Source organism: Typopeltis vanoorti, chromosome 7 (assembly GCF_054136105.1).
Source record: "Typopeltis vanoorti isolate ZY-2024b chromosome 7, IOZ_Tvanoo_1.0, whole genome shotgun sequence".
NCBI classification, from domain to species: Eukaryota; Metazoa; Arthropoda; class Arachnida; order Uropygi; family Thelyphonidae; genus Typopeltis; species Typopeltis vanoorti.
This window is the reverse complement of record NC_143555.1, coordinates 30,147,653-30,166,974: the sequence shown is the minus strand read 5'-3', so window position 1 is coordinate 30,166,974 and position 19,322 is coordinate 30,147,653. Positions and strand designations below refer to the sequence as shown.

The 19,322-nt window shown below is 37.6% G+C and overlaps 1 protein-coding gene across 1 annotated transcript in view; it reads right to left on the bottom strand.

Annotated features, from left to right (window-relative positions):
- LOC150104547 (Ig-like and fibronectin type-III domain-containing protein 1) overlaps window positions 1-19,322 on the bottom strand; it is a 548,674-nt gene that overhangs the window by 192,009 nt on the left and 337,343 nt on the right. The window contains exon 18 of the mRNA XM_090395576.1: window positions 8,778-8,940. Coding sequence (XP_090251702.1) covers window positions 8,778-8,940 — 163 coding nt within the window. The remainder of the gene's footprint in view (window positions 1-8,777; window positions 8,941-19,322) is intronic.

Here is a 19,322-nt window from a genome sequence, read left to right as displayed (position 1 = left end):
ACAAATTTGTGTTACGGGAGGTGGGGGTGGAGATACTTAATGAGCAGTTCATAAAGGTCTTTTAATCTTGTGAATGTGACTTCATGGAGAGATTGAGAGCAATTGATAATGGGAAGGAGGGATTGACTGTAAAGCGAACAAGAGGTGTATGGGGAATTGAGCTAACTAGATGTTAATAAGGCTGTGGGACTTGATAATATATCACCACATATTCTGAAGGAATGTGGCAGAGAGTTGATGCCGGCCTTGACATATTTTTTTAATGTGAGTCTTGCACTGGGTCCAGTTACTAAGGAATGAAAGAAGGGCAAGATTGTGACACTTCATAAAGGAGGTGATAGAACTCAAGCATCAAACTATAGGCCTATCTGTGGGTCAGGTGTTGTGGTTAAGTTGTTGGAGAAGCTTGTGAGAACTAGTATCCAGAATTGGGTTGACAACAATGGTATTATTTTTGATGGATAGTATGGATTTTCTAAAGGGAGGTCATATTTTAGTAATCTACTTACTTTACAATAAGGTGATTGCTTCCTTGGACAGAGGAGAAGGATACACAGTAATATACTTAGATTTCACAAAGGCTTTTGATAGATTACTGCATGATAAGTTGATAGTCAAACTAGAGCAGATGGCATTGGATATTAAATAAGTACATTGGATTGGAGATTGGCTATCTGATAGGTATAAACAAGTTGTGTATAGGGGAGTGATATCCAGGAAAAGGAAAGTTACTAGTGATGTGCCTCAGGGTGTCTGTTTTAGGACCATTACTGTTTAACTTGTATGTTAATGATATTGGCAAAGATTTGGATGGAGATATTCAGTTGTTTGGATATGATGCAAAGTTCAGACAAACTATGAAGAGTAGAGAAGATGTTGTGGCCTTACAAGAAGACTTGAATAAATTGAATGAATGGGCATGGAAATGAGGATGCGAGTTCAATGTTGCAAAATGTAAGGTTTTAAAATTTGGAAAACAAAGAATGGATGCAGAATTTATGCTTGGTGAGGATATATTGTTGGAGATGGAGGAAATAAGAGATCTTGAGGTGATGGTGGATAAGGATCTAAAATTTAGGGGACACATAGCCAAAATTGTGAAGACAACACAAAGGCTTCTGGGAATGATGCAGAGGACACTGACTTGTAGAAGTAGGGAGATTCTTGTTCCTTTGTATAAGGCTGTGATTAGGCCACACATGGACTATTGTGCCCAGATTTGGTCACCTGGTTTTCAGAAGGATGAGAAGATGTTGGAAAGGGTCCAGAAGCAACTGACTAAGGTAGTTTCTAACCTCTGGAATGTCGAGTATGAAGAGAGATTGAGAAGATGCAATCTGCAGAGTCTGGTGGACAGGAGAAAGAGGGGAGTATGATAGAGACCTACAAGTTAGTAAGGGGTTGTAGAATCAATGTTGGAGAGGCTCTACAGAAAATAGTGGGAGATCAGAGGAGAATCAGAGGTCATCCTTGGAAACTGTATAAAGATGGTGTGAGTAGGGGAGTAAGAAGTAGGTTTTTTCATGCAGAGTTGTGAATAATTGGAATGCCTTGCCTGAGGGTGTGGTGCCTGCAGAGAATTTGAGTGTGCTTCAAGCATTTTATGACGACCTGGGTGTATGATAAAAGGACCTCCCAGATGAGTCTTTGACTCTATAGGATCTTGGGTAATAATAATAAAATTTGGCATGAAAATCAGCAATAAAGCGACAAGAACTAGGATTTCCATTCAGCTGCATTCAGAATGGAAACCTATAGACCAAGTAAAATATTTCACTAGTAAGCACAGTTTTTAGTGAAGATGGCTGATTAAATCTGGAAAGAGACAGCAAAATTAGCAAAGATGGTATGGTGGGCAGTCATTTGAATAAATTTATATGGAATAAGAGAAAAATTAGCCAAAATACTAAACTAGCAGTATACAAGACACTGTTCAAACCATTTTTTTTAAGTTATGGATCTGAGAGTTGGGTTAGAAATAAAACACTTGATCAAAGACTCGAGACCACAGATATGAGGGTTCTGAGAAAAATTAGGGGAATGTGACATTGCAAGTATTCAAGAATGTATAAACAGAGCTAATCAAAGGTGGTATGGCCACTTAAATAGAATGGGTGAGGAAAGGTTAGCTAAGCAGGTGTTTGATGTTAAGATGACAGGAAAAAGACCCAGAGGAAGACCCAGGTATAGGTGAACTGATTCAGTCAGAATCAGTTCACCTATACCTGGGTCTTCCTCTGTCTTAGAAGCATGAAATGTTACATATGACGATATTGGAGTACTTGTCAGTATTCCAATATCGTTTTTCTATTCCTTGTTTATTTTTCAGTATTAGAATCCATTTTGTGTAAACCCTCTTTTGATCAATTTCCAAGATCATTTTGTAGGTGTCACATAATAATAATAATGGATATAAATATTTTGTGCAATTTTGATAGCAAACCGATTAGCCTTACAGTAATTGATATCATCACTGCTACACTTTTTTATATAACAAGATTATGAATGCTTTATGCCATTAGCCTGGAATTTTTTTTTGTAGTAAAAATCTCTATGCCTTATGAAGTTGTGAACCTCCTGGTTTTCATATTTATGTTAGATATTATTGCCAGTAATGATTTTCTTAAATTTTTAGTAACTTCTATTAATAATAAAGCTATTTCCTCCTTCCTATCAGATAAGTCTGATTCATTCACACTTCTTTCCTTCAACTTTTCTTCCATACATTAATCATATATGAAGACTAGAGTCTTCAGATATGATTTATGGAATTAAGAACCATTTGAAATTTAAAAAAATGTAATAATCTTATATTAAATATATACATGTAATATAAATAAGAATATATGAGGGTTGTTTGAAAAGTTTGATAAAAAAAACATTTTTTTGGAAAAAATCACCTTTATTTCTCAACATAGTCTCCATCGAATTCCACACATTTGGTCCAGTGAGTTTCCAATTTTTTCATCCCATCTAAAAAGTAGGATTTGTCAAATTATGCAAAATAGTCATTGACAGCTTTGATGACATCCTCGTTTGAAGAAAATTTTTTCCTACTGAGTCACATTTTAAATTTTGGGAACAAGAAGAAGTCACACAGGGCCAAGTCCAGTGAATATAGTGGATGTGGAACAATTTGAACCTCAATTTGTGCAATTTTGCCATTGTGATGGCTAATGTGTGGGACAGTGCATTGTCTTGATGAAAGAGCACTTTTTTTGGTCGTTTTTTTTTTTAGTTTTTTTTGGCGCCAATCTTGGTCGTTTTTTCTTCACTTCTTCTTTTAAATGGTTCAACAACGATGCATAATAAACTCCTGTTATTGTCTTACCCTTTTCCAAATAGTCTATCATGATAATTCCTTGGGAATCCCAAAAACCAGTGGCCATCCCCTTCCCAGCTGACAAAATGGTCTTCACTTTTTTTTCAGTGCTCTTTCACCAGGCATTGTCTACTGTTGATTGCTTCTTGGACTCAAGTTTGTAGTGGTGGATCCAAGTTTCATCTACAGTCACGAATCGGTGTAAAAAATCCTGTAAATTGCAATTAAACATCGCCAAACACTGCATTAAAATGTCTTTTCACAAGCATTTTTGATCAATAGTCAACAATTGCAGCACCCATTGCGCATGCAGTTTTTTCATGTGCAAAGTTTCTGTGCAGGATATTATACACCCATTCAGTTGAGATGCCTACAATCTCAGAAATCTCACGCACTTTCACTCAGCAGTCTTCCATAACGATACCATGGATTTTGTCAATCATTTCCTTCGTAGTGACTTCAGTCGGGGGGGGGGGGGGTACAGAGCGCAGTTCATCTTCAATGGACTTATGACCACGTTTAAACTAATTTATCCAAAAATAAATGGTCTTTAATGCAGGTGCAGAGACCCCATGAACTGCATCTAACTCGGTTTGATCTGCGCAGCCATCCACTTCTTCAAATAAAAGTGTTTTATCACAGCACAAAACTCGTATATCTCCATTTTTATGAAAAATGTGAATACAGTCATTTTAAATGTTTGCCAAATGAGAACTACGCGTCGCACATGGCTAAAATTTTGCCAGGGGTCATGAAAAAGATGATACATGCTGACATTCACTGGTATAAATGAATGAATTGTGTCACCATCTATTGGAAATTTACCAAACTTTTCAAACAACCCTCGTAAATATAGTTTAGGAAAATACACTTAATATTTCCATGTTATTCACCATTACATAATCAGTTTTTGCTCTAAACTTCACCATTTCATAGAGAGAGAGAGAGAGAGAGCAAGTCAGAGAGCCATCACAGCACTCAGTCAGTATCAACAGCGTCCTTTGATTACTGGGATTCAAATCCTGTCTAGATGAAAAACCTTTATAAGGACTTTTCCACAAAACAGGCATACTGTCAGAGGAACATACAATTTACAGGCATAACGGAGAGATTTTCCCTGTAATGTAAGTTTTTCAAAGCTGTTATAGTAAAACTCAGTTTTTTTTTTAACCATTTTTTTCACTTTTGCTTTTTTCTTATTTTCAAAATGGGTACAATACCTTTAAGATGTGCCTTCAATTTAGGAAATAATATGAAGTCCAAAAAGAGCCACGTCCAGACTGTAAAGTTGATGTTCTACAAGTTTCATTCACTTCAGCAGCTATTGAAGTTGTGAAACATCCTCCTTAGACTTTGCATAGACTTTGCTTTTTCTCTCTTTCAGATTTCCATTTCTTTTCTAAACTGAAGAAACTCCTTGAGGACATGAATTTTGAAAATGACAAACAGGTCATAGCAGAGGTAAGAAAATGCTTCTGAGCAACTTGAAGAGTTTTGATATGATGGCTTTGAAAAAGTTATTACATAGTGCTGTAAATGTATTGAAAGAGAGACAGAAAGGGAATCCTGCTGAGAAATAGTGTATGAAAATAAAGACGTGAAGACTTAATATTATCTTTAGCTTTTTGATTTCACTGATGTCTCTCTCTCTCTTGGATGGGGAGTTATCAAGAATTAAGGCATTACTTTTTCTATCTTTTTATCAAACTTGTACCATATTATTATTATTATTCAGGCTTCCATTGAGTCAAAAGATTCATCGTCGGAGATCCTTCCAAGGAAACACAAAGTCTATCAAGACTCACTGCAGGAGGTCCTTCCTAGGAAACAAAAAGTCTATCATACCACTCCTTAAACTCATTGACTGTTCTTGCTCTCACCACACTATCAGGCAATGCATTCCACAGTTCAACTACCCTCCATACAAAGAAACCACTCCTCACCCTCTTGCTCACAGCTTCCTTTCGTAACTTCCAGTAAATGGCACCTTGTCATCACTTCTTCCTGCTGTTCAACTAAGTGAAGGACCCCCCCCCCCCCTCAGTGTCAACCCTGTAAACATCTCTTGACAGTTTAAAAGACTCAATCATATCACCTCACCTATCTACCAAACTCTGCAGTCTACATTCGCTCAGCCGATCCTCATAACTAACACTGTACAGTCCTGAAACCATCTTTGTTATCTGCCTCTATACCCTTTCCATAGTTAATTTATCCCCTTCAAATCCTAGGGACCAAATCTGAGACCAATAGTTTAAGTGTGGTCTGATCAGGGTCTTATACAATGGAATGATAACCCTTTTATCTCTGCAGGTTAGCATCCTTCTCATTATTGCAGCAATCCTCTCTGTTACCTTCACCACCTTTGCAATATGTCCCCTTAATTTCAGGTTTCTATCAATCATCAACCCTAGATCTCTTGTCTCCCCTACTTCCTCCAATACAACTCTTCCAATAGAGTATGAAGTGTCTCATCGATGTGTCCCAAATCTCAAGACCTTACATTTTGATGCATTAAATCGAAACCCCCATTCATTGGCCCATCTGTCTAACTTATTCAAATCTTCTTGCAGAGATACCACATCTGCACTATTACTAATAACTCTTCCCGGTTTCACATCATCTGCAAACAACTGAACATCCCCATGCAATCCACTGACAATGTAATTAATATAAAGTTAAACAACATAGGTCCCAGTACTGAGCCCTGTGGGGCCCCACTTGTAACCCACTGCCTCCTTGAAAGTGCCCCACTACAACTCTCTGATACCTATCGGACAGCCAATCCTGAATCAAGTTGACCATCCTGACATCCAAACCCGTGTGCTGCAACTTAAATATCAGCTTATCATGTTGCACCCTGTCAAATGCCTTCAATAAATCCAAGAAAATGGCAGTATATACTTTTCCCATATCTACTGCTCTTGTAACTTTATTATAAAAGACTAACATATTACCAAAACAAGAGTGTCCCTTCACAAATCCATGTTGACTCTCGCAGATAACATTATCTTCATCTTCCCAATGCTGTATGCAGTCTATGACTAATTTCTCCAAGATCTAACAAGTACTGATGACACACAAACTGGCCTATAATTAGACACTTCCAGTCTACTATCGCACTTGTGCACTATCTACCTTCCTTGCATTCCCTGGGCACCTTTCCCGTAGCCAGACTTTCATTGAAAAGCCAGGTCAATAGAGCTGTCAGTTCTTTAGCACATTCTCTCAAAACTCATGGCGAAATATCATCCAGTCCCACTGCTTTACTGGCATCCAGATACTCAGTATTTGGAACACACTCTCCTCCTGAACCTCTAAACCTCGAACCTGCCCTATCCCTCTAGTATTAAAATTTACTCCTCCAGGATGAAATACTCCAATAAAGTGTTCATTGAACAATTCCACTATGTCCTCTGCATCAGTCATACAGAGTAGGATAAAAATTCCCATTTTTATCCCACAATGTCATTCTTCCACAATCATTTCTCCTCCTACTGGCTACATAGCTAAAAAATTCCCTAGGATTTTCTTTGGATCTTAGGGCCAATCTCTTCCCATATTCCAGTTTCGCCTTCCTTACCATACTAGTCACTCTCCTGGCCTGTGTCTTATATTCTTCATGCATCTGCTCCTCACCTGTCTCCTTATATATATCTTCCATAGCCTCTTTTTCACATGCAGTTTCTGTTTAATATTGTTTGTCATCCATTTTACACCAAATTGTGTCCTCTTCTTCACTTGTGGAATACAGCTTACTATTTTTGCTGTTAAAAAATATTCCTTCACAATTTCCCAAGCACTAATGATATATAATAATAATCACTTGCCTTATAATTCCATGTACGTTCCCATCTCTTTGATACTCCTACATGTCTATTCATCTTCCAAGTCAAAACCACATGGTCACTCTCCCCAACTGGTGGAAGAGATGTCATCTCAGTTATTATCAACTCTTCTGATGCTATGACCAAATCCTAAACTCTTAAACCTCTTGTTCTCTCTATTACATGTTGCCTAAGATATCTGTCCCTCAAGAATTCTAGAAATTCCATTCCCTTATTGCTACATGCATCTTCCTCTCCCCAATTTATACTGCTGTAGTTAAAATCTCCCATAACAATCATTCTTCTTGCACTTTCCAAGCTCAACACTGTAAATATCTCCTGGTATTCACCCTCTGTGCTCTTTGGTTTGTAGCAACACCCCACTAAATATCCTGTCTTGCCCACCTCTACCTCACACCATATGCTTTCAAAATCATTAGTGTCACTGCCTTCCAAACCTCCACTCTTAGAGGAGATAAGTCGTCACTTATCATAAGCAGTACTCCACCACCAAGCTTTCCCTTGCTATCCTGCCAAAAATGCTATACCCTGCTACTTCCATTCCTGTTATTATATCTTCTTCTGTCAACCACATCTCAGTGATCCCAATAATCTTTGGCCAGGCTGATGCTATCAGCACCACCAATTCCTCTCCTTTATTCCAGATACTCCTGGCATTAGTATAAAGCATAAAGATGCCACTGTTTCTATACCTAGCATTATCCCCCTCTAGACTCCACTGGGCTCAGCGTTACCTGATGTCGTCTCCCTTCTCCCCAGTACCCATTCCCACAAGAGGCCATCCCTGCTACCATCCACCCTGGGTATTCTAGTTTCCCTGCATTGACTCATTCAGAACAGCAATCTCTCCAAATGCCTATGTCCTTGCTCATTCAAATGCAAGTGGTCTCTCATGAACAATTCCTTTCTGTCCTCAAATGCCCTCCAAGCATCCACATATTCCGGTCCTCTCTTCTGACACATTGTAGTTATTATGTTATTCAATATTACTGCTCTTCTGCTCAGCTCGTCACTGTCATACCTAGGCAACACGCATACTATCTTTCCTCTCTGCATTTTCTTTTGTACTACCTGAAGCAAGAATCTCATATCTCTCACTGCCCAATTTACACTGCCTCTCAAGTCAATCGTTCCTACCATCACAATAATTTCATCCACCTTTTCAGTCCTCTTAACCACATTTTTTATCGTTCCTGTAGGCAAACACTCCTCACGCATCCTATCTTGCACACCACGGATCATTGAGTCCCCATACATTACACCTCTTACCACTCTGATCCTCAATTGCTTACCTGCATCCGCCTCTCTCTCTCTCTCTCCTCTAACACTTTCTCTCTGTGTTCCCCTACTGACATCACTCTATCCCTGGTTCCAGTGCTCCCTCGCATTCTTCTCATTCCCTCTCTCCTACTGTTTCCATTCTCTCCTCTTCTATCATTCCCATAACTCTCTCATTCCCTCTCTCCCACTGATGCTATTCTCTCCTCTTCTAAATATATATATACTATGTATATTTATTGAATTGTATTATACATAGATCTTTTATCAGAATCTCACTCACTGGGTGTCTTTTTAACAGAAAATTGTATAAAGCATATTACACTTACCTTTATAAGTTGCATTTAGACTTCCATTTAGGGGCGTATGCACAATAATGACTAACGAGGGTAATGAAAATCCATCATCATTACTTGAAACAACATAGATACTAAAACTAGTATTGGATTTCAAGTTGTTTATTACTGCTTCTGTTGTTGTTACATTCACCGTCTGCATGATAACATACTGAATATCACTTATGTAATTTAAGTAGTAGAAAACTTTATTAAAAGTTTGCCAACATAAGTCAAAAATTAATCAGCATACCAAAAGAAAATATTGCATATAATTCTTAAATTATTTTATACCTCATTATATATATACCGTATTTGCCAACATATAAGACTCATTTTTTCTTTGAAAATAGGTCTGAAAAACAGGGTGCGTCTTATACACCGATTCTCAGGTTTTTATTACTTTCATTTCTGGAATTTTTTCTCTGTCCAAATTACACGATTTCTTTCTTGCTTCCTTGCGGTGTGTGAGAGTATTCTGGTTACATAGAAAAGCAGGACTTTCATTGTCTACAAAAATGATTAGTCATCAAGCGAAAGCGACAGCCGCTAACAGAGGGGTCGCCAACTACACTGGATCAAAATCATGGTGTTCAAGATTCATGAAGAGAAACCAGCTATGTATGCAGACTAAAACAAAAATATTACAAAAAATGCCAGCTGAATATGAAGAAAAAATTATTGAATTTCATCGATTCGTGATTAACGCAAGGAAACGAGAAACTTTTGAACTTGTGCAAATAAGAAACATGGATGAGGATCTGCTGACTTTTGATATGCCCTCAAACAAAACTGTAGATTCCAAGGGCACAAAAACTGTTACTGTTAAAACTTTGGGTTTCATTTCACTACATGGTTAGATTAGATATTTGTTGAAAGTAGACCTACTTATTACGGTATACTTGAAATACTGTAAATTGATTATAATATTAATTGATAAAGTTTTTCTCCTAAAAAATTTGTACAAAAAAGGGGATGCTTCTTATATGCCGGAAAATACGGTGTGTATATATATATATATATATATATATATATATACACCGTAAAAAACTATATATATATATATATATATATATATATATATATATATATATATATGTATATGTATATATGTATGTATATATATATAGTTTTTTAAAATTTTAATTTTTTTTTTCTTGGCATAGAGTGACTTGATAAAAATCCATTACCTTTTATACATGCTAAAAGAAATCCATAATGAAACAAAATTCTCAAAATTTTGGTTCGTATTATTGTTAAACATCCATCTAAATTATTGTCTTCTAATGAAGAATAATGAATAACTTAATATAACAAATTTAGTTTAATCCTTTATCCAAGTTTGAGCAAACAAAGTTTGCACCTGAAAGTATCTTCAGGACTGGGGTAAGGTAGTACAACACCAGGTAACTCGTGGCAAAGGTGGAGCAAGCTAACATCACTCCTATCTCAGTATCTCCCATAATGCAAAACACATCTCCTTGCGGATATGTATAATGTTATGCATTAAGGGAAGGGCCACTACCCAGACTAGTTTCGACCTTTATTGAGGTCTCTTCAGTGGGGACAGGCCCAGATGTGGAGATACCAGGCAGAAGCAATAGTGAGGTCATCTTTACCTATAGGAGTTGCCAAAGTCCTGCCTGGTATCTCCACATCTGGGCCTGGCTCCCACTGAAGAGACCTCAATAAAGGTCGAAACTAGTCTGGGTAGTGGCCCTTCCCTTAATGCATAACATTATACATATCCACAAGGAGATGTGTTTTGCATTATGGGAGATACTGAGATAGGAGTGATGTTAGCTTGGTCCACCTTTGCAACGAGTTTCCCGGTGTTGTACTACCTTACCCCAGTCCTGAAGATACTTTCAGGCGCAAACTTTGTTTGCTCACACTTGGATAAAAGATTAAACTAAATTTATTATAGTCTAACCAAGTGAAAAATAAACTTTAATAAACTTAATACCTACCAATCAGCATATCTCATTACTTGATTTAATACCTCTATTGAGAAATTTGGTTTAGATTACTGAAGACTACATGCTCTGATGCAAGGGAACCAACTATCAAAATATTTTTCAGTTTAATTTTAGAACAATGTCTCTGCTGCTGATAGTGGGCTGTGTAGTACAGATAACTGTATGATTTTTGTCCATGTATTATTTGGCATTAGGCCAAATAATTTCTTTAGTTGTCTGAATTCATTTATCATTTTCATCAATCCATAATATTTGTTTTTGTTACTGAGAATTAATGTGGCTGCAGTCAATTTTATGTACTAATCTGCTTAATCTTTCTTAGTCAGGGTCTGATGTTTTCTTTGGGATCAATAATTCTCATCTCTACCATAAGCTTGTATGGCCAGTTTAGTCAGATGGAAACTTGTAAATTCTTTAAATAATCTGTACGATGTGCAAAACCAGGAGTGTGGACACAGTGAACAGACCTACACAGTCAAACTCATCATGGGATATCCTCAACTACCATAAGCAATACTCAGCAAACCATGCCTTAAAGTGTTGTACTGTTTCTGCACTCAGCACATTTAGACAATTTCATTTTACCAGCACTACTACTACTACTTGCTCCTTGCTTTCTTGCTCATATCTTCCTGATACAACTTTCAGGGATGGATTTTTTTCTTCCGTTGTCTCCCTTTAACACAGAAGAAATCTATAGAGTAATCTGAAGCAAACTCCTCACCAGCTTATGTCTCAGTCATATCATCCCTCCTGTGTCTGTCCAGTCTCTATACATGCCATTTCTTCAACCTAATACTCTAAAGATCAAACACTATCTTAAATATTCTTTCTAAAATCTCTTTAATCTCCTCAAAAATCAAGTGATCAGATTTACATGTAGTTTAAATGTAGTGCTGGTCAAGGTCCAAAATTGAACTAAAAATAAACTTCTCTACCTTCTCTATATCAATGAACTTTCATAATTACCATATTATGCTGTCTTGTCTTCGCACTGCTCAAAATGCGATCCCTAAATTTTAGGTTATTCTTGACAGTCATTCTCAGATTCTTTATCTCTTCCATATCCTTCCTACATCCTCTGTTCGAAATGAATGCAAAGTATCCAATCCATGCTTTCAATTTGCAAAGCCTACAATTTGCAAGTGATTTGGTAGCCTATCCATCTGGCTGCCTACACAGCATCCAAATTCTCTGCAAGAGAATTTGGATAGTGAAACAAAGCTGTTCACCTCAACAGTGGCTTCTGCTATTATCGTTTTGAGATGTGACACTATTTTACCTCTTACTCTTTTAGACCATACCTGGCTGTTAACCTAAAATAACCATACCCTGTTCCCACACTTACACCAGAGTGTACAGAGGATTTGAAATTGGAAGTGATCACCATTTAGTCTTGAGCAGGATAAAATTGAATTTCATATTGAAAAGAATAACATATAAGAAAATTTTAAAGCGAATAAAAGTTGAGCAGCTCTCAGATCTGAAGTGCAGACTAAAATACATAAAGATTATTGAAGAAAAAAATGAAAGAGTTTGAGAACAGGAACCAAACCTTGGAGATTCAGTGGCAAGCCTTGAAGAAAACCCTGATTGATTCAGCCACAGAGACATGTGGTGAGGTTGTTGGCAAGGATAGAAAAATCAGAACTGCATGGTGGACACAGGAAGTTAAAGAGGCAGTGAAGGAAAAGAAGAAAGCATATCAAAAGTTCCTGGCATAAGTCAGCTTGTGCTCTTAGAGAATACAGAGACAAATGTAAGAAAGTTAAACACTGTGTAAAACTGACTAAACAAAAGTCATGGGAGGACTTTGACCAGAACATAGAAAATAAATATCAAGAAGGTAGCAAGATATTCTTGAGGTTGTTCAGAAATGGAGGAAAGAGTGCTGAAAAAGGAATTAGAGATGATAAAGATGACATGAAAACAGGAGAAAAATATATCCTTCAAGTATGGAGTAATTACTTCGAAAAATTGCTAAATGAAACAAGCAGTGATGACAGCACATTGGTAAAAAATACTGACCAGGCATGCAGTCAGGAATACATATCATACTTGAAGTATAAAAAACCATCAAAAGCCTGAAATATGGAAATGGCTGCACTGCATTCAGAAGGCCTGGACAGAGGGAAGAATTCCTGATGATTGGAATAGAGATCTCATAGTACCCATATATAAAAAGGGAAATAAAACTGAATGTGAGAAATACAGAGGTATAATTACAGGAGCTGCATGTGAAAAAGAGGCTATGGAAGAGATATAAGGAGACAGGTGAAGAGCACATGCATGAAGAAAATAAGACACAGGCCAGGAGCGTGACTAGTATGGTAAGGAAGGTGAAACTGGAATATGGGAAGAGATTGGCCCCAAGATCCAAAGAAAATCCTAGGCAAGTTTTTAGCTATGTGGTCATTAGGAGGAGAAATGATTGTAGAAGAATGATATGGTGGGATAAAAATGAGAATAAAGTGACTGATGCAGAGGACATAGTGAAATTGTTCAATGAACACTTTATTGGAGTATTTCATCCTGGAGGAGTAAATTTTAATACTAGAGGGATAGGGCAGGTTCGAGGTTTAGAGGTGCAGGAGGAGAGTGCGTTCCAAATATTGAGTACTCTGGATGCCAGTAAAGCAATGGGACTAGATGGTATTTCACTATGAGTTTTGAGATAATTTGCTAAAGAACTGGCAGCTCCTTTGACCTGGCTTTTCAATGAAAGTCTGGCTATGGGAAAGGTACACAGGGAATGGAAGGAAGGTAGATAGTGCCATTGCATAAAGGCAGTAGCAGACTTGAAGTGTCTAATTATAGGCCAGTTTGTGTGTCATCAGTAGTTGTTAAGATCTTGGAGACCGTATACAATATTGGGCAGATGAGGGTAGTGTTATATGTGAGAGTCAACATGGATTTGTGAAGGGGCACTCTTGTTTTAGTAATATGTTAGCCTTTTATAATAAAGTTACAAGAGCAGTAGATAAGGGAAAAGTATATACTGCCATTTTCTTGGATTTATCGAAGGCATCTGACAGGGTGCAACATGATAAGCTGATATTTAAATTGCAGCACATGGGTTCAGATGTCAGGATGGTCAACTTGATTCGGGATTGGCTGTCCGATAGGTATCAGAGAGTTGTGTATGGTGGGCAGTTTCGAGGAGGCAGAGGTTTACAAGTGGGGGACCCCACAGGGCTCAGTACTGAGACCTATGTTGTTTAACCTTTATATTAATTACTTTGTCAGTGGATTGCATGGGGATGTTCAGTTGTTTGCAGATGATGTGAAACTGGGAAGTGTTATTAGTAATAGTGCAGATGTGGTATCCCTGCAAAAGGATTTGAATATGCAAGATAGATGGGCAAATCAATGGGGGATGTCAGTTTAATGCAGCAGAATGTAAGGTCTGGAGGTTTGGGACACATCAATAGGATACTGCATACTCTATTGGAGGAGATATACTGGAGGAAGTAGGGGAGACAAGAGATCCGGGATTGATGATTGATAGAAACCTGAAATTCAAGGGACACATTGAAAAAGTGGTGAAGGTAACACAAAGGATTGCTGCAATAATGAGGATGCTGACCTGCAGAGATAAAAGAGTTATCATTTAGTTGTATAAGACCCTGATCAGACCACACTTAGACTATTGTTCTCAGATTTGGTTCCCAGGATTTGAAGGGGATAAATAAACTGTGGAAATGTTGCAGAGGCAGATAACAAAGACTGTTTCAGGACTGTACAAAGTTATGAGAATTGACTGAAGGGAATGTGGACCGCAGAGTTTTGGTGGATGGAAGAAGGAGAGGAGATATGATTGAGACTTTTAAACTGTTGAGAGGTAGTTACAGGGTGACATTGACCCTGTGGAGGTCTTTTGCTTGGTTGAACAGTGGGAACGAGTGATGACAAGGGGCCATCCTTGCAAGTTATGAAAGGAAACTGTGAGCAAGAGGATAAGGAGTGGTTCCTTTGAATGGAGGGTGGTTGAACTGTGGAATGCATTCCCTGATAGAGTGGCGAGAGCGAGAACGGTCAATGAGTTTAAGGAGTGGTATGATAGACTTTGTATTTCTTGGGAGGTACTCCCACGTTGAGTCTTGATAGACTTGTGTTTCCTAGGAAGGACCTCCCACAATGAGTCATTTGACTCCTTGGAGGCCTAAATAATAATAATAATTTCATTACTGAGTGTTATATATGCAAGTATACTTGAGAAACAGTTGAGAAGGATTGTGGAAGAGAAGCTTGGTGAAGAAGAAGCTGGATTCAGGACAAATAGTGGCTGTCAGGATCAGAATTTCACTTTACGACAGATAGTTGAGAAATCATGGGAATATAACAAAGATCAGTATTTAAGTTTTGTAGATCTGGAAAAGGCATATGACAAGGTGCCAAAAGAAAAGCTATTCAAAACGCTACAGTTATATGGTATTAATGGGGCATGATATCAAGCAATACTTGGTCTTTATTTGAGTTGTAAGTCAGCAGTTAGAATTGAAGGAAGTATAGGAAGGTGATTTAATGCTAAATCTGGGGTCAGACAATGATGTACATTATCTCCTATTGTTATTCAATATCTATATGGATAACATTATGAAGGAAAGTGGTATTAAACCTGATATCAAAATTGGAGATGTTAACCCAGCTCTTTTGCTTTATGATGTTATACTTCTAAATAAATCTGCTCCTAGTCTGCAAGATTCCTTGACTAAATTGAATAACTGTTATAATAGATATGGTATGAAGGTCAGCATTAAAAAGACAAAAACAATGGAAATAGGTAGAAACAATGAAAATATCAACTGCGTTGTGATGGAGAACCTATAGATCAAGTAAAACATTTCAGCTACTTGGCATGATTTTTAGTGAAGATAGTAAATTAAATATGGAAATAGACAACAGAACCAACAAAGCTGGTATGGTGGGAAGTCAACTGAATAAATGTATGTAAAATAAAAGAGAAATTAGTCAAAACACTAAATTAGCTGTATACAAGACAGTGTTCAAACCAATTTTAACTTATGGATCTGAGAGCTGGGTTAGAAGTAAAACACTTGACCAAAGACTAGAGACTACAGATATGAGCGTCCTGAGAAAGATTAGGGGAAATGAACAGATAGCATCAATGGCAATATCATATTAAAAATGAGGATAATTAGGAAAGAAATATTCAGGAATGCATTAACAGAGCTAATCTCAAGTGGTATGGACACTTAAGCAGAATGGAAAAGGAGATCATTATTATTTGACATCTCTAGGGATTCCTGAGACTCATCGATGAACCTGCAGCCTTTTGGCTGGAGAGCACACTAACCACTCTGCCAACCAGGCTGGCAAGATTAGCAAGACAAGTGTTCTCTGCCAGGTTGGCTGGAAAAAGACTCAGATATAGGTGGATTGATACAGTAAAAAGTGCTTTAGAATACAGAAATATAAGACCTGATAATATTGCAATCTTGACAAATAACAGACTGATTTGGAGGAAAATTGTAGACAGGAAGTTAGTAATGATGTAAATTTTTTACGTAGTACTATCATATCCTGTACACTCCTTAAGGGTGTATATCAGGAATTTGATGATGATGAACTTGTAATAATTTTAGTTATACCATAATTTTCAGCTTCTCTACTTCTGATCCACATGCTATTATAGCAGTTGGAGGCTGGGGGGGGTCATTCTTTTCCTTACCTTACCTTAAGCTCTCTTTCTATCCAATGATGGACAGAAAGAGAGCTTAAGGTAAGGAAAAGAGAGTATGGCCTAGTAATAATTCCCCCCCCCCCCCCCACAAGCAGGCCCGGCTGGTGCCATGTGGGAAGTGTGCAATATACACTTACCTTACCTTAGCTCTCTTTCTATCCAATGATGGACAGAAAGAGAGCTTAAGGTAAGGAAAAGAGAGTATGGCCTAGTAATAATTCCCCCCCCCCCACAAGCAGGCCCGGCTGGTGCCATGTGGGAAGTGTGCAATATACACAGGCACCGCAGAAGAAAAGGCACCTAAAGGATATTAAAAAATATGATATAAGAGTTTAAACGAACAACAAATGGTACAGAATGGTACATATAATTATGAATGTACATCATCTTCCATTCGGGCCACTTCAGATCTTCCTGGAAATGAACAAATAAATTCTGAAATTGTATCCCGGACCTGATTATATCACTGTAATTTTTGATTAAAATTTACCTAAAATAGTTCTTTACTTTTTGATGTATCATAAATCAACTTATGATTAATTGTTGAGTTCTGTGTAAGGGGCCATATCCTAATTTGAATCGGATCGGATGCATGTGGTCCTGCCCTAAAAGTCGGCTTACTACTGATAACTCATTCTTCTCGACATTCAAACCTATTATATTAGCAGGCTGTTAGGGCAGCTTCAGCGACACAAAATAATCAGAACCTTGAAGAACTCTTTGAAAATTCACTGATTGCATTGAATACTATTGACTTTGCCTGTTTCAGTTGCTAAGGGAGAGAGAACATTTTCTAAATTACAATTAATAAAGAACTACCTGCGATCAAGAAAGTTTTTCTGGAGTCAAGAAAAACTAAACCGTTTGGCACTAATTTCAATAGAAAATAATATTGCTCAGTCTATCAAGATTGATGTACTTCGACAAGATTTCACTAAAATGAAGGCCAGACGAGTCCATTTTAGCAAAATTAATGTAAAGAATATTTGAATAAATCTCTTATCTTTATATTACTATTTTATATTATTTTGAAAATTTATATAACTTGAAAAAATTTATATAAGCAGGACTAATCCATAGGTAACATTATACTGTAAAGCGGTTTTCATTTGTTTTTCATTTCCTGTTCATTTAATTCACACTTTATTAAAAAAAAAACATTTTTGGAAAGGCGCCGAACTTTAATCGCACACACAAGAAAAATACTATGCACCGGTCCTGCCCACAGACTAGGAGAAGGTGCACACAGAGAATAAAATGCTGTCCCTCCAAGGTTGGAGGTTGAGAAAAGGACTGGTACCCCCTTCTTTTAAAAAAAATTCTTGCTACACACTCCCAAAAGAAGAATGGAACATGAGAAAAATTTAGGCAATGAAACTGGCTCTGAACACAGAATTTAAGATTTGGAATGTGGAACATACTTATGGAATGATATATGGGAACTACAAATGTTGAAGCTACTAATAAAAACTTAGATCTAGTGGTTTTGATGGAAACTTAAAAGAAAGGTGCTGGTTGTGAGATCCAAGGTGGTTACGTTTGAAATTTTATTATTATTATTATTCAGGCCTCCATGGAGTCAAAAGACTCATCGTGGGAGGTCCTTCCTAAGAAACACAAAGTCTATCAAGACTCAATGAGGGGAGCCCCCCCTCATTTGAATTCCATGTGGTATCCTGTCAAAGGCCTTAGCAAGGTTCAGTAGAATCACTGTAAACACATTACCCTTATCCAGTTCAGCCGTCACTGTGACATAAAACGTGAGCAAGTTACTGAGGCATGATCAACCCTTCACAAAACCATGTTGACCCCATACAGTATCCCAATTTTTCTCTCGAATAATTTCTCCAAGACCTTGACAATGATTCCTGATATGTTAATCGGTCGGTAATTTACAACAGCAGTTTTGGAACATCCTTTATGCAGTGGAACTATTTTCTCCTCTTTTCATCCCCTGGGGACTAACCCAGACCCGAGACTCAAATTAAACAAAATGGTAAATGGCACTGACAATTTTTTAGCCGCTTCACGTACGACACGAGCTGATATACCATCCAATCCCACAGATGTATTGACATCGAGGTTTTGTAATGGACTACTCACCTCCACTTCATTCACCACAATTCCCGTATAATCTATTCGTTCATTCATTCCTGCAATATCACCACCTGAATGATGTATTCTTGCAAAGTGCTTGCTGAGTAATTCAAATATATCAACTGAATCGGTTACTTCCCTACCATTGGCATTCTTTAAAATCATTCTGCCATATACATTTTTTCTTTTACTTGCAACATATCGAAAAAATTGTTTGGGATTCTCTTTAGCCTGCATGGCTAATGTTCTTTCATAATCCGTTTTTTCTTTTCTTACCACACTCGTTACCCTTCTGCCCTGCGCTTTATACTGTTCGTGTGCCTGCCAGTCACCTTTCTCCTTAAATTCCCTCCATAGTTGTTTCTTTTTTTGCAGCTCAAGCTTAATGGTGTTATTCATCCAATTAACCCCTACTTGATTTATTATTCGGACTCTAGGTATACAGTCTGCCATTGCCTCATGCAAAAACTTCCCAACCGCCTCCCATGCACTATCAACATCTAGCCCTTGCAGTTTTATATGCCATGGCACTGAACCAATCAAACTCCTAAGCTTGTCATACTTACCAGCCCGATAATTTCACATGTACCCTGTCTTAAGTGTAAATTCTATGCCTTTAGCCACCTCCAAGTCAAGACCCTATAATCACTTTCACTAAATAGTGGCAATGTAGTCATATTCGTGACAGCCAAATTCTCAGATGCAATTACTAGGTCAAGCACTCTCTGACCCCTAGTATTTTCAATTACATACTGTTGC